Genomic DNA, 17,099 nt, shown 5'->3' with positions numbered 1-17,099 from the left:
TTCACTGTTTCTCATAATGCCTATAGCATACACTTCTTTGGGTTGTACTGCATCAGCCACTTGTTTCCCAGGTCTCCTTGCTAACACTACCTTCTCCACTGCCTTTCACCAGGGGTAGTTGTTTACACTTTTGCAGAGAGTTGAAAGGGCTACAAAAATAGAACATTAACATTTTACACCCACTGTGCACTGATGTAAATATCTGCACAAGGAGCCAGGCAGTGGAGAATCAGACCTATACATTTTAAAAGCTCCAACAAAAACGGACTTTAAAAAAATGCAGAAAAAAAATTAAGACTTCAGGGAGCCCCAGCACCGTGTATTCGGTAAGACCAGCCTTTGTCCTGTAAAATGTATGTTTCTCAGCATGCATAGTGCATAATCCCTTTAGGTAACAATTACTAAGTTAAACAATGCAATCTGTCCCATTGGCAGAGCAAAGGTACACTCTGTTGTGGATTAGGAGATTCCATTAGGAGATGAACTCGGCTTTCAGTCCCATGGATAGTAAAGGCTGAACACATTCCAGAAGGGATAAAGCCAGCCACTGAGTCTCAGGTGTGGAGGAAGATGCAGCAGCTGCTCTATTCAAGATTACACACTGCAAACCATCCAAGAAAACTACATGGTGTCGCCTGCAAAGATGATGACAGGTCTACCTTGAATACTTGAAGAAACACACTGGAAAAGTCCTGGCTAAAAAAATTAATAGTTTGCCAAGAAAACAAGAAAAAGCAGTGACTGAGAGAAACAAAAAAGGCACCATCAATATACAAAAGCAATTCAATATGGGTATGTGAATGGCACAAAAATAAAAAAAATCATTTTTATATTTCTTAGGAACTTGTTCTTTGCTGATTGAGTTTAACTGCTAATGGAATCTCAATCAGCAATTAATTACAGCATCAGTCGTCTCAGGAATATAGTAAATTAATATAATTCTAACAATACCATGATAAAGATATGCTGAAAAGGAGGCTTACTTTTGCTTTTATGCCTAAACTATTGTACCTGTAGTAGAATGCAATTTTTCTGTGTACAGCCATTTATGTAGCCAGTCTTTAATATGCTCTGAAATTTAATAACAATTTATATTTTTGTAGCAGACTACTCAGCACAAATTTGATGGTACAAATTGTCTCCAAATAGGTTAACTTTCTGGTGATACAAAATACAATCAAAGCTTTGAACCTTCTATCTCCTTCTCTCTCTGACATACAAGTCTGAAAGGTATCCAATCAACATTACCTAAATGAAATTGCACTTTAATCTGATAATGAACCTATGAGCAGATGGAACTGTGGCAACATAATACCTCTATATTTAATACAGCAGCTAAACATAAATATAGAGTTTTTTATACTTATAATCAAGGTCTGCCATCAATACAATTATATTTTCTTTTTACCTTGGGAGTTGATGATGGAAGAGAGAGGCTATAGTTCAGACCATCACTACAGCTACTGCCGTGCAGAGCTAACACAGAAGCCTGGAAGGTGTCATCATTGTCTGAAGTATACTGTGATTCAAAGGTGGATTCATCCGCTAGATCTGCCTCACTTGAGTCCACCTAATAACAAAGGCAATTTAATCAGGCTATCTGCTATCTTCAGACCACATAAGCCCCAAACACTTGCACATGTGTGGCTAAATCCTTGCTGGTACTTTGCTTAATATTTTTCTGCTTCTCTGTTTTATACAAAATCTTCTATACACAGTGGGCCAAATTCCACATGCAAATTCCACATTACACCTATGTAATCCAAAACTGAATAAAGGTTGCACAAATGTATCTGAAAGCCAAACTTGGCTCTGAGTTTTTGCAAATACTTCAGAGCAGAGATGCGCTAATGGCCATGACCACTGATATTAGATAGTGGGAAAATGCTGCTTTATCCCATGCCGTCAACAAATCCCTGAGACTTTTTTTTGTCTTCCTGGGTGAATAAATGCTACAAAAATGGGAATCTTCACTTACTGCCATATTTTAGGGACAAATTAATTTCCCTCCACCTATAGATTGTTTAAATGGGCTTGGTGGGTTTTAAAGGGTACAGAATTTTTTTTAAAGGTACAGAAATATTTTAATAATACAAACTTCTGGGGTTTTAGACCCTTTACTTTGTTCCCATATTTCCAAATTAGCTTGTATTATTAAAAAGGTTTGTAAGCTGCTATCTTTTAATGTGAGATAGTAACTAATATGACAGATAGTGAGGTTTAAAAATCATGTACTATATGCATGTACAATCGCTACAATTTCATAAGGCTTCTAATACACATATACTGTGACAGCTGTTTTATACTGTACTTTATCATTTATATACTCTGTTCCTGATTCTAATCTAATTCACATAAATGTAAATCAGGAATTACACTAGTGTAAAACAGGTGTATACCAGAATCATACCTACACTGTCAACTCCAAAAGAAGCAAATAAAGCCAACTCTGTCGATAATCCACAGATTAAGACCCTTCTAAATACAGCTGGTAACACAGCTCATAATACTATATTTTATTTTATATGGTTAATCATATTATTAATTAGTAATTTCAGATTTCCAATTATGATAATTGTTACAATGGACTTTAATGGCTCCAAAGGATTGATTTCTTCTATTGCATCAATGAACATGGATTAGAGCAATATCTTTTATATTTCCACTGAGACCCCTGTACTCACGCAAATGGACCTCTGTCATAACAGACTCAATTTTATCAAAGGTGTGTGTGTAGAAAAAAAAAAAAAGGTACTACCTTGCGTCCCTACACAATTTCAGAGTAAATGTTTACATTCAGTCTTCAACTGACTCGGTTGTGCTTACATACAACAGCACATGCAATATGCTCTTCTGCTAGGTAGATTATGCTCCAAAATATACAACATAACATACCTAACTCAGACTCCTGAGATACATGTTGCTAGGCCACAACAGGCCAGATGAAGGATGTCAAAGACTTTCCTCTGAATTTTTAAAAATGCATGCGGAAAACCTACAGGCCAAATCCTGAGCTTATAACTTAGTTTTAACTCAGGCTCTTTCAAAAAGTGTACTGAGTCCCATTTTCAAAAGTGATTTAAGCATTTAAGGGCCAGATTTTTAAGGGTATTTAGGCACCTATCTCCCACTTCAATTGGAGTAAGATGCCTAAATATCCTTAAAAATCTGGACCTTAGGAACCCAAATCCAATTGACTACCAAGGAGATTTAGGCATCTTAGGAACCTAAGTCACTTAGGTGTTTTGGAGAATTTTACCTTCAGTCCATATTCCGGCAAATTTAGACTGAAGTCTAAACTGCCTGAATAAGGATTGAGTAAAGTGTATAAGGACTTCAGGATTTGGCCCTATATTTGTAAATGGAAAACAAGAAACTGCATATACTTTGCAGTCTCCGAGTCTTGAATTTGTAACTGCACAAGCAAATTCCCATTTCGCAGATACAATTTAGACACCCAATTATGAAAATTTAAATCTTATAATTATTTCATTTTTTGTCTTGTTATTAATATATCAGCATTATTTTCAAACATTTTTCACATTCCAAGTCCAGAAAGGACCTCTGTGATCATCTTTCTGACCTTCAGTACAATACAGGCCATAGAACTTCTTCCAAATAATTACTACAGCAGATCTTTAAGAAAAACATGCAATCTTGATTAAACAATTGTCAGCCATGGAGAATCCATTTTGACATTGGTAAATTGTTCCAATTGTTAATTACTCTCAGTGTCAAAAATTTCCTTTTTATTTCCTGTCTGAATTTATCTTGCTTCAACTTCTAGCCATTGGATCATGACTTACCATTCTCTGCTAGATTGAAGAGCCCATTATTAAATATTTGTCCCCCCTGTAGATACTCAAGACTATAATCAAGTTACCCCTTAACCTTCTCTTTGTTAAACTAAATTGATAGACTCAAAGAGCTCAATCTATCACTATAACATGTTTTTCCTAATCCTTTATTCATTCTCCAGACTCTTCTCTGAGCCCTCTCAAATTTATCAACATCCTTGAAATGTGAGCACCTGAGCTGCATGGGCAAAATCTGTGGGCCAAATTCTGAGCTCAGTTTTTACTCAATCCTTACTCAAGCAAACTAACAATAAAGGAAATTTCTCACCCACAACCTAGTTTCTCTTTGATGTATCAATAAAGTCATAATCTTGTCAGGAAAATAACTGTGATATTATAAATACTGTACCATGACAGCAAAGGAAGACTGAACAGGAAGAGGATATTGACAGTGGGATTTAACGACATTGTTAGAAAAAAGCACTTTTGTAATTCACAAACAAGCTAAGAAAAAGCTATGACAAACACGTGGAAGGATTTAATTCTCCTATTCAACAGTTTTTTTTCTGTATGAAACATCCTCTTTAAGGATGCTGACAATTGTTTATAAATTTATCTTAAACTTCTCAACTCCTATCTACATCAAAATATGACTTCAATGGGAGCTGAAGGTACTCAATATTTCTTAGTAAGTGCTCAGCTTCATGCAAGTTCAGGACCCAGGTCTGGGCAAATAAAGAGAAGAGTACATTAAAAGTCTGGACTCCTATTGGCAGTTTTTCGAAATGCATAAAAGTATCTACACTTCATGCAAGTTGCTTGCACTGAAAATCCATAGCTTGTATACTTTCAAATCTTGCGATCACTAATAAAAAAGAAATGTAGGCAACTTCTAAATAAAGTTGAACAGCAAGAATGTCATTAAAAGGCAAAACAGAGTTCCACTGACTTTTCAAACATTGTCACATGTTGGTAAATAGAAGTTTCTACTATGTAATTAAATAAAAGCTTATGTACAAAGGGCAAGGTTTTTTGAAGCCACCTATGAAGTCTGAATGCCCAGTGCCCATCATTACAATTGGAACTGGGCATACAAATCTCTTAGCTGGCTTTGAAAAAAATCTCAGCCAAATATTTTCTTATTTTCCAGTAGCTAAAACATTCCAGCCAGATACTCAGCTGGTGCAAATTGGTGGAGCTCTATTGATTTCAATGGATCTATGCCAGTTTACAGCATCTGGATATCTGGCGAGATCATGATAGGTCACACGTGCAGTGAGGCTAAACGCTTTAAAAAAATCATAAGCAGAGTGATGAAAAAGACTTTTCATTACATTTGGACAAGGCAAAAAACAATGTTAAAAGGGTTTTAACAGAAATCTTGGTAAGTTGTGCCCACTAACCAGAGCCAGCTCAGCATGGAAGAGGGCTGCATCAACTGGCCCTTCCTCCTCAAGTGACTGGGCAGGGTAGAAAAAGGGATCTTCCTTAGCAGAAATATAACCCTCTTCTGGTGAAAGCTGCAGAAAGAATGAAGCTCTGAGTTGGATGAGTGGCCAGTATACAGGACATGCAGAGTCAGTAATGTTAAGGGAGTTTTAGAAATGCAAATAAATACCAAGTACAGAAGTGAGATTATCTCAATCAAAATTATAGTGTGAGGTAAATAAAATTATATATATTTTAACCTTCTCATGTTGTTTTACCTGCTGTAGTAATGAAACATTGGGATAGCCAACATTAGTGTCTAAAGATACTGTACATGTAAGTCTAATGCTTCTGTATTTTTTGCCCATAATTAAACATTTACTAAAACAGCCATCATATGGTCCACCCAGGGGTACAGAGCCCAGAATTTTAATCACTGAAACAATAGGCCTCTACTACTAGAGCTAAAGGAGTAACTGTTAGCTGGTAGCAGTAGTGAGCTCTTATCCTCTATGTAGGCCAGCCACTAGAGGACGACAAAAGTCAGCATGGCACAGATGCATCAATTTTTTTCCATGTAATTTGCTGCTGCTGTTAGGTGCATCTGTCGAACACCCCCATAAAGCAAAATATTATTTCTAGTGTGGCAGAACTCAGCCAGTGTAACGTGTTAAATATTTAATGCTGAAGCTTTATACAAAGCCACAGAAAAGTAACATTTAATCATGCATCATCCTCTTTCATGCTTTAAACAAGATATTAATTCTGAAAAAGTGTGTTTTGCAAGAAACATTACTGTGCAACATGCAGCATTCTTTCTAATCTGCAAAAGTTTCTTACAGGAAACAAGTTAAAAATATCTCTTTCGATGAAAAAAACAAAACAAAATTCCTTGCAAATTTTGTATTATTAAAGGGTTACCTCCTAAGAGCCAGAATCTGAAATCAAGGAGAATTCTGTGCAGGAAAGGACTGTGGGAATGTAACATTCCAGAGAGAGAAAAAAATTACTCAGTCTTAAAAATAAAATGGTCCAGATCCTCAGATGGTGGAAATTGGTGTAGCGCCACTGATTCCAACTTAAACCAGAGGAGAATCCGGCCCAATATTTTGCTTTTACTCTGTAATTATTCAAAGAAGCATTATCCCGAAGGTTTCCCTGGTTAGTGAGGAAGGGCACATGGTTCTATGAGCTCTGGCTTCTATTCATGTCTCTCTATGTGGTCTTGAGCAAGCTATTTACTCTTAGTAGTGCTTTAATTTCTCTCTCTCTGAAAAGTGGGTAATCTTGCTTAACGAAGAAGGATCATTTGAGGTTTAATTAATGTTTGCAAAGTGTTTTGAATTCATCGTTCAAATTAGGACCTCCCAGCCAGAGTGCACAGAAGTGAATTAATAACAGATAACATTACAGTTATAGGTCAGTAACTGCACAACATCCTCACACTCCAATTAGCTGAAACACTATACCATTTCAGTATAACTATCAGGTTTACACTGGATGAACTGAAGTGTACACATTTTTTAACATAAAGAGCATAATCTAAATATGTTTGATATTAAATAGCTATATGTTTCAGTAAGTCCTAACACCAGAGTTAGCACTGCTCTGGAAAGGTGACATAAGGTTGGCTTTAAACCACCTTCACATACCCTCCTATCTGAGACCATCCTCAGGACAATGCTAAGTTATGCCTCGCTACCCACAGCCCTAGGTGTCTGCGTTGGTAGCTGGGATGCTCCAATCATTCCCCGTTCCCCAGCCACACCCCATAGATAGGGAGCAGGAGTGAGGGGCTGTAGAAGTACTACACCAGCTCTGTACCACCCAGGGATTTCCCACAGGCCAGGAGAAGATTCAGTGAGTCAGCTAAAATGCCTTTTGGCAGCTTTATGCCATCTGAGTGGCACAAAAGCAGTCATGGACTAAGCAAAGATATTGGCCAGCAACATATGAAAATCAATCATCTAGAGCCCAATCCTTACAGGCAGTGGTTTGGCAACTCCTATTCTAACTGCTCCTACTGGTGCTCCTTTCAGTGCTTGTACAGCTTCCTCCAGGCTGCCATTTTCCAAGTTGATATCATTGACAAACATCAGCCGATCTCCAGGAAGAAGTCTGCCATCTTGTTCAGCAACACCACCAGGAACCAATGAGCGGATTACAATTACTGTGTTTGCCGGGTCCACTGGGTCCTAAGTGAAAACAAAGTGAGGAAACCAGTTCACATGCTTATTTTTAATTAATAAAAAGTTATCTACCCTGTATGGGCCAGCTCCTGAGGTCCTGACTCAGTCCTTACTCAGGAAAACTCCAAAATGACTCTTCAAAGTGAGCTTACTTCAGTAATGACTCAGGACACTTAGAAAAGACCTCTGGATTTGGCCCTATTATTATTTAGTCATTTATTTTGATATATAAAAGCACAAATAATTAGTCCTCACACGCGCTGAGTGCTTTTACATCATCGAGTTTCACAGTAAAGCTTCCCAGTGTAACAAAGAATTACATGCCAGCAATTAAAACAAACACCTTCCACTGTAACACCATCTCTCCAGCCCTCAACCTTCCACAGGTTCAAATGCCTGCGGATAAAAGCTTGGAAGGTTAACATATCTGGGCTTTGATGGACCAAAGGGTTTATTTAGAGTCTCCTTGCAGCTCGTAGTACTTGATCTCACTCAGTCATGAAGGGACTTTATAACACTGGTCTACAATTTTTGAGAAGTCGTCTACTTCAGAGATAAAATGTGCTATTTATTATGTATTTTGATGTGCTGAATTCAAATATGACAATTAAAACAACTGACTGGCTACTGTTTCTAAGATATTTAAGTTTTAAATTTTACATCTATGTATATTGTGTAGATAGTAGAGTTTTAATCATAAATTGTAAACCTAGGTCTTTTCATGTGTTTATGGTTGCTTTACATGATAATATTTCACCTGTCCTGTTTATGTAACACTTTAAAAATCAGCAAAAGGGTTATATAAATAAAATTTATTATGAAACAAAAGGCAAAAAACTATGATGTACATAGTTTAGTCCTATTCAGTGTCTACTCGGCGCTTCTTGGCTTGTCTCTGTGTTCATTAAATGGAGCATCTCTTGTCACTGTCCAGCAATAGTCTGCAAGCATTGATGGGCTCTATTTGCCCTGATAGCGTTTCTCCATTGTTGCAATGTCCTGGTGAAATCGCTCACTGCTCCGCAGTTCGGTGGAAAAAAATCTAGATGAGAGTCCAAAAAATGTATCTTTAGTGACATGTTGCAACCAAGGCTTTTGTATGCCTTAGAGGAGGTTTTCCACCAACAACCTGTAGTTGTCTGCCTTGTTGTTTCAGAGAAAATTTATTGCCACTAACTGGAAGGCTTTCCATGCCGTCTTTTCCTTGCCACACAGTGCATGGTCAAATGCATCATCTCGAAGAAGTTCACGAATCTGAGGACCAACAAAGACACCTTCCTTTATCTTAGCTTCACTTAACCTTGGAAATTTTCCACGGAGGTACCTGCAAGCTGCTTGTGTTTTGTCAATGGCCTTGACAAAGTTCTTCATCAGACCCAGCTTGATGTGGAAGGGTGGTAACAAAATCTTCCTTGATTCAACAAGTGGTGGATGCTGAACACTTTTCCTCCCAGGCTCCAATGACTGTCGGAGTGGCCAATCTTTCTTGATGTAGTGGGAATCTCTTGCACTACTATCCCATACGCAGAGAAAACAGCAGTACTTTGTGTATCCAGTCTGCAGACCAAGCAAGAGAGCAACAACCTTCAAATCGCCACAAAGCTGCCACTGATGTTGGTCATAGTTTATGCACCTCAAAAGTTGTTTCATGTTGTCATAGGTTTCCTTCATATGGACTGCATGACCAACTGGAATTGATGACAAAACATTGTCATTATGCAGTAAAACAGCTTTAAGACTCGTCTTCGATGAATCAATGAATAGTCTCCACTCATCTGGATCATGAACGATGTTGAGGGCTGCCCACATCATCGATGTTGTTGCAGGCTACAAGATCACCTTCCATGAAGAAGAATGGGATAAGATCCTTCTGACGGTCACGGAACATGGAAACCCTAACATCACCTGCCAGGAGATTCCACTGCTGTAGTCTGAAGCCCAACAGCTCTGCCTTACTCTAGTAGTTCCAAATCCCTGACAAGGTCATTCAATTCACCTTGTGTTATGAGGTGTGGTTCAGAGGAGGAGGATGGGAGAAAATGTGGGTCCTGTGACACTGATGATTCAGGACCAGAAGTTTCATCCTCTTCCTCTTCCACGTCTGACTCAAGTGAGAATGATTCTGGTGCATCAGGAACCGGCAGTCCTTCTCTGTGGGGTACTGGGCGTATAGCTGATGGAGTGTTTGGATAATGCACAGTCCACTTTTTCTTCTTTGACACACCTTTCCCAACTGGAGGCACCATGCAGAAGTAACAATTGCTGCTATGATCTGTTGGCTCTCTCCAAATCATTGGCACTGCAAATGGCATAGATTTCCTTTTCCTGTTCAACCACTGGCGAAGATTTTTTGCATAAGTGTTGCAGCATATGTGTGGGGCCCACCTCTTGTCCTGATCTCCAATTTTGCAGCCAAAATAAAGGCGATAGGCTTTCTTAACCATAGTGATTATACTGCACTTTTGTGATGCCAAAGTCACTTCACCACATACATAGCAGAAGTTATCTGCACTGTTCACACAAGTACGAGGCATCTCTGCTCACTTTGGCTAAACAGAAACGTGTCCCTTTGCAAAATCAAACACTGCCAAATAGAGAGCACGACACTGTATGATTTCTAGACCTGATATAGGGCAATTTGTTCAGCAGAGTGATGTAAGCTTCATTATGATTGCATCATCCATGACTTCTAGGAATAACAAGATGCAATTCATATCATGTATGACGCAATACCAGCTTCAGATTGCATCATTCATTGTTTTGCCTAAAAAGCAAGTACTGTCCAAACCCAGTCACAGATTTATTCATAGATCCAGTCAAAGATGTATTTTAGTCTTTTCTGGTTTAAATTGAGATCCCTTCCCTTTATAACTCACTTATCCTCCGCCATTCCCAAGTCAAGGGTTGTATATACTGACCCAATAGCATATCTTGAAAACTAGAGCCAATCAACAATTTTAAGCATCATTTTCGTTCTCAGTGACCCAGAATTAGTAAAGTTTGACTACATTTATTTCAGAAGCATTTTGGCTGTAGAGCAGTGTAATAAGAGAGGAGCCCTTATACGTACATGAGACAGACATTTTAATAGAGACTTACACATGCCATTGTAAAGTAAGTTTATGAAGCACTTTATAAACAATGCAATATAAAAAGAGTAAAGTTTGCTTTTAACACTTAAAAATATAATCCCCCATTCCCTGACACACACATTTTAATTAAACATACTGTAATCAAAGACCAAGAACAGGAACTTAATCTCTATAACAAAATCTAAAGTATCGGAGTTATATACTTTTGCATAATACTGCACAGAATCTCACAAGGACCATAGTTAAAACATCAGACATTAATTTCCCACAATATGTTACTTTCATTCGCTGTGCAAGCACAGTAGGATATTACATAATACAGTATAAGCTTTATTAATTCTAAAAGCTTAGTGGTTAAAACCCTAAATTACATAGTGGTACCTAGATCAACACATTTAGCAACTTCAACTTAGATACCGTAGCAACTTTCCATGCCAATATATTAAGTATTGGAAAAGATACTAGCTTAGCACTACAAATTGTACAACTGAAAATATGGAAACAAGTGACTCTTGAGAGTTAATCTGAAGAAATGACAAGATCCCTGACAACCCATGGGAATTAGTATGACATAATAAGGTAGAGATCCATGCGAGAGTGGTAAACAATACCACATAATAAATGTCTTACAGAGTGTAATCTCTCTGGAGACATTACTTGAGTGGGAAGCAGCCTTCACAACTTCCTCCAAGAGCATTATCTGAGATGGGACTGCATTTTACCTGTCACACTGATTATCTTCTCCCCTTTCAAGGAATCTGCTTACAGTTATCCCATTATTCAACATTAGGGTTGCTAACTTTCTGACCGAACGAAACCAAAAACCCTTGCCCTGCCCCTTCTCCTAGGCCCTACCCCGCTCACTCCATTCCCCCCTCCCTCCATCGCTCACTCTGCCCCACCCTCACTCACTCGCTCATTTTCATTGGGCATGGGGGGGGGAACAACTCAAGCTTATGTAACCTTAACTATAGTCAAAATTAAGAATTAACTGAAAAATTGCTAGAAATAAAGACAAAACTTCTTCCAAATATAAACTATACTTTAAATGTAGCTCATCCTTCATATTCCTGAGAGAAAAGAAGCATAAATATTATGAATGACTTTTCCATATTATACATGAGAACAGTAAATCAATTTCATGAAATCTCAAAGAACTGATAGAAATAAATATGAAATATTTTCATAGTAAATATCAAAAAGTTCACAAGAACTGTACATTTATCTGATAATCTCCAGAATTCAGAATATGGAACCATTATTAGACAATGTAATGTTATTATATTCCTTAACTGCTCACTATGTAAAGAAATACTGTGGGGGTGTATTTTCAAAAGAACCACCCTCTAGCCTATCCCTAAGAAATGAAGTGTGGGCATAATTTTCAACTGCAGTTGAACTCTGGATGCAAACCAGAACACTTTTGTTGCTCAGTACTTAACTGCAGGTGCAAATCATCTGGTTAGAACCCCTGAATACATTGAACTGTGTGCACAACTCATTGCACTCAAAGAATAGGAAGCAGCGCCTTTTAAAAACCTAGCCGTTTATGTGAATATTTATTTATTTGGGCTGGACTGATAGTCTGTGCTCTTAATATAATAAGAGGAATGAAGAATATAGTTAATGAGATGTCTGAGTAAGACCCAGGAGGAGTATGAAAATTTTATTACCGGGTTACTCTAACATGAGAATATTGTCTGGTTTTCATTCACCTCACATATAAAATATATATTTATAAGATGGATGGGATCTACATTCAATACAAAATATTTTACCTTCTTCTGTTAAAATAAGGAATATAGATGTTACCTGGTAGTCTAATATGCTAAAGCCAAGTCCCATGCTCCCTTTCTCCAGCTCAACGTGTTGTATTTCTGTTTCCCACATTGCCAAAGGAGATCCTTGCACCTCGTCAATATTCTGACCTACATCAGCCATTTCCAAGCCAGTACCCTCTGTGTCTGAGGAGCCAATGACTTCACCAAGGTCTACATGAGACTGGAAAGACAAAGAAAACCCACCAACCCCATAATATTAATGTGGCACATGTAAAATTTAATGAATTACCAGTACCAAGTGATGCACACCAAAATGGAGATAAAAGCTCAAAGGTTATAGTTCATTTTATCTGATGGTGCAGAGTATCTAGGGAATGTAACAAACAAAAGTATATAATAAATCTAATACAGAAGGATTAAACATCAGTGCTCAAGTGTTTTAATATCAAAGTTATACTTTTAAAGAACAGGGTCTATGCCTGTCATAAAACATACAATCCAACAGGAAATTGCACTTCCAACATGGGGTATTGTGCATTCAAAGGGATTCTTGCATGCAGAATTAATCATTCTCTCTAGCTATCTACACGTTTATACTACATCTATCATCTCAGACTCTTCGACAAATGTACAGTTCACATCTGCAACCTGCACCTCAATAGATTTAATAGTATTGACAGTATTCATTCCTTTAGTGGAATACAGATGTTTAGCAATGAGGAGACAAATTTTGCTCCATATGCCATATAAGCACAGAATTCAAAATTCATGGTGAATCTCCCTCTACAGAAACCGCCATACACTACTCCAACATACAGATATACCAAGTGGGTAAAGTTTACAAACATGGTTTCTAAGGTAATGAATTATGCCTTAACCCACATTTTACCTCTGTGATGTACACAATCAAAAGGAGATGCCACATTTATGTGGCGATAATGTACAATACCAGTTGTATGACTAAGAATGATACCAAATGCAATGGCATCTCAACAGCAGCAAGGCATTCGGATTCAGTATTGAGAGCACTGACAAGAAGTTACTTACATTGTGCAGTAACAAGGGTTCTTTGAGAGGTGTCCCCCTATGGGTGCTCCACAGTAGGTGTGCCTGCATCCCTGTACTGCTGATCGGAGAACTTTGGGATCAGTGTCTGTTAGGCCCACACATGCACTGTCCCTCCTCGTGCTGCGCCACAAGGCTAGACAGTGCAGGAGCTAATTCCCCTCAGTTCCTTCTCCACCCGAGAGTCATTGACAAGAGCTCCGTAGTAGAGAGGAGGAGGGTGGGTTGTGGAGCATCCATAGGGATACACATCGTGAAGAACCATCGTTACTGCACCAGGTGAGTAACTTCTTCAACTAGTATCCCTATGGGAGCTCCACTGTAGGAGACTCCCAAGCAGGATCCCTCCTGAAGGGCTGGGGCTTTGGAGTCGGGTCAGTTATAGATGACAGTATTATGGAGCTGAAGATGGCATCGGAGGCAGAGTCCCCCAGTAATCGCATAGTGTTCTGCGAAGGTATGGAGTGATGCCCACGTCGCTACTCTACAGATTTATGAGATAGGAACATTCTTGAAGAAGCCAACGGATAAAGAGATCGACCTCATGGAGTGTGTGCAAATCTGGAGATGTCATATTACAAATCTGATAACATTGTCTAATGCAGCCCAGGATCCACTTTCCGCTATTACTCAGAAATGTGCAATAACTGAGCTCCTTACAGTGTCAAAACATGAGCTATACAGGACCATGAGTATAGTTATTCCAGATATTGCCTGGATTAATTTTCAGTGTAACCAAGCAGACAGAGCACTGGACTAGGACTTGGGAGACTGAGGTTCTATTTATGGGTCTACCACTGGCCTTCTGAGTGACCGTGGGCAAATCAGTCACTTGACCTCCCTGTGCCTCAATTTCTCCATCTGTAAAATGGGGATACTGACCACTTTCATAAAGTGCTTGGAGATCTCCTGATAAAAAGTCCTGCTGCTAGTTATTATTAATAGTAATATGTAGGACATTTCTCCATGTTTAGAAGGCCTGTCTGCACACAGCTTTGAGTTTATGAACACCACATTCACATTTTAACACAGCTATGCTCATTTACCGTATTATGTATGCCCATTTGCATGGCATGTATTCTCATAGACTTTAAGGTCAGAAGGGACATCATGATCATCTAGTCTGACCTCCAGCACATTGCAGAGGACAGAACCTCACTCATTCCCTTCTGTAATAGATCCCTAACCGCTGGCTGAGTTACTGAAGTCCTCAAATCTTGATTTAAAGACTTCAAATTACAGAGAATCCACCATTTACTCTTGTTTAAACCAGCAAGTGACCCATACCCATGCTCCAGAGGAAAACGAAAAGCCCCCAAGGTCTCTGCTATTCTGACTTGGGGAAAAATTTCTTCCCAACCCCAACTATGACAATCAGTTAGACACTGAGCATGTGGGCAAGACACACCAGCCAGACATCTGGGAAAGATTTCTCTGTACTAACTCAGAGCCCTCCTCATCTAGTGCCCCATCTCTGGACATTGGAAATATTTGGTACTAGCAGTCGCAGAGGGGCCACATGCCAATGTAGGCAATCTCATCATAACATCCCTTCCAGAAGTGTATTAAGCTCAGTCTTGAAGTCAGTTCGGTTTTTTGCTCCCACTACTTCCCAGGATAACTGTTCCAAAACTTCACTCCTGTGATGGCTAGAAACCTTTAATTTCAAGCCTAAACTTGTTGACATACAGTTTATATTCATTTGTTTTTGTGTCAACCCTGGTGCTTAACTAAAATAACTCCTCTCCCTCATTGGTATTTATCTCTCTGATATATTTAAAGAGAGCAATCATATCTCCCCTCAGCCTTCAATTGATTAGGTTAAACAAGCCGAGTTCCTCTCATAAGCGAAGTTCTCCATTACTCTGATCATCCTAGTGGCCCCTTCTCTTCACCTGTTCCAGTTTGAATTCATCTTTCTTAAACATGGGAGGCCAGAATTGCACACAGTTTTCCAGATGAGGTCTCATCAGTGCCTTGTATAATGGTACTACCACCTCCCTGTCTCTATTGGAAATATCTTGCCTGATTCATCCTAAAATGGCATTAGCCTATTTCATGGCCACATTACACTGCTGACTCATAATCATCCTGTGATTGACCAATACATCCAGGTCTTCCTCCTCTTCAAGCACTTTCAACTGATACATCCCCAGCTTATAGCAAAAATTCTTGTTGTTAATCCCTAAGTGCATGACCTTGCACTTAGCACTATTAAATTTTATCCCAGTTCTGTTACTCCAGTTTTTAAAGTCCTCCAGATCTTGTATGATATTTCGGTCCTCCTCCAAATTGGCAATACCTCCAACTTTGGATCATCCATCAATTTTATTAGCACACTCCCACCTTTTGTGCCAAAGTCATGAATGAGAATGTTAAATAAGATTGGCCCCAAGACCAATCCCAGAGGAACTCCACTAGTTAACTCCCTTCAGCCTGACAGTTCACCTTTCAATATGACCCATTGTAGTCTCTCCTTTAACCAGTTCCTTATCTACCTTTTTATTCTCATATTAATCCCCATCTTTTCCAATTTAACTAATAATTTCACATGTGGAACCAAATCAAATACCTTACTGAAAGTCAGGCAGATTAGATCTACTGCATTTCCTTTGTCTAAAAATAAGTTATCTTCTCAAAGAAGGAGATCTACCTTTTCTAAAACCACGCCATAATTACTACTTACATCTATGGCCTTAACTACTTTCTTTTGTTCCAAGACCTTGCATACAACTGAGATCAAACTAAAAGGCCTGTAGTTCGATGGATCTTTCCCCACTTTCTTAAAAATAGGTTCTATACTAGCAATTCTCCAGTCATGGGGTACAACCCCCGAATTTACAAAGTCACTAAGAAATCCTTGCTATGGAGTTTCTCAGACCTTGACTCTGGAATTTTCCTTCACCAGGGATCAAATGGAAATTATGTCCGTTTCTCTTAGGGCACAATTAAGGGTACGATTCTGTCATGGAGGTTACAGATTACATGACTTTCTGGGACCTCCCATGACTTCTTCTGTGGTGCCCGGCCTCAGGGCCGCCAGAGCAGCTAGCCAGCAATTGACCCAGGGCTGCCAGAGCAGCAGCTCCAGGACTGACGCAACAGTCATGGTTGGGTCAACACCCCCACCAGGGGCAGGAGCAGCGGCAGGATTGGAACAGCCGCTGGAGGTCAACTCCTGGCAGCGCTCTGACTGTTAGCTTCCCCCAGGCTATTTTTTAGTAAAAGTCAGACAGGTCGTGGGCTTCTGTGAATTTTTGTTTATTGCCCATGACCTGTCCCTGACTTTTATTGAAAACACCCATAACAAAATCTTAACCTTAGGCATGATGCAAGGCAATCACTTCTTTTGTGTTAATCGGAGCTGGTGAGTTAGTGTATGGTTTGAGGGAAAGTTTGTCCTTTTCCATTGCTAATTTAAAATTATAATGGTCTTTCAAATCTTTCTACATGAAATCTTGATGGTTTATAATAAGGTATATTTTATAACAACAATAAATAAATGAGGTGTTGTTTCTAAATTAACAGTAGTACCTTTTCTGTGAGCTGAATCTCGGAGAGGGTCAGATTGTCCAACTCTGACTGACTGACGGGTGGAGCAATGGGACGGCAGCAGACCATTGTAACCTTGATAGGCAGCTCTTTTAAAATATTTACCACATCCTTGTGATTTTCCCCAAGCAAAGATATTTCATTCACCTGAGGAAAAATAGAACAAAGCACATTCAGTAGAATGACAAAGAATAA

At 38.9% G+C, this 17,099-nt stretch overlaps 1 protein-coding gene across 11 annotated transcripts in view; it reads right to left on the bottom strand.

The window, feature by feature from the left end:
- The window catches only part of MPDZ (multiple PDZ domain crumbs cell polarity complex component), a 129,510-nt gene that overhangs the window by 64,066 nt on the left and 48,345 nt on the right, over nt 1-17,099 (bottom strand). For all 11 annotated transcript variants that reach the window (XM_034773148.1, XM_034773147.1, XM_034773149.1 and 8 more), the window contains 5 exons: nt 16,887-17,051; nt 12,319-12,507; nt 7,211-7,420; nt 5,201-5,317; nt 1,409-1,570 (listed from right to left, as the gene is read on the bottom strand). In XM_034773148.1, the coding sequence (XP_034629039.1) occupies nt 1,409-1,570; nt 5,201-5,317; nt 7,211-7,420; nt 12,319-12,507; nt 16,887-17,051 (843 nt within the window). The remainder of the gene's footprint in view (nt 1-1,408; nt 1,571-5,200; nt 5,318-7,210; nt 7,421-12,318; nt 12,508-16,886; nt 17,052-17,099) is intronic.

The sequence above is a fragment of the Trachemys scripta genome, chromosome 6, assembly GCF_013100865.1.
Source record: "Trachemys scripta elegans isolate TJP31775 chromosome 6, CAS_Tse_1.0, whole genome shotgun sequence".
Classification (NCBI taxonomy): Eukaryota; Metazoa; Chordata; order Testudines; family Emydidae; genus Trachemys; species Trachemys scripta.
Note: the sequence above shows the minus strand (reverse complement) of the source record. Positions and strands in the feature narration are given on the sequence as shown.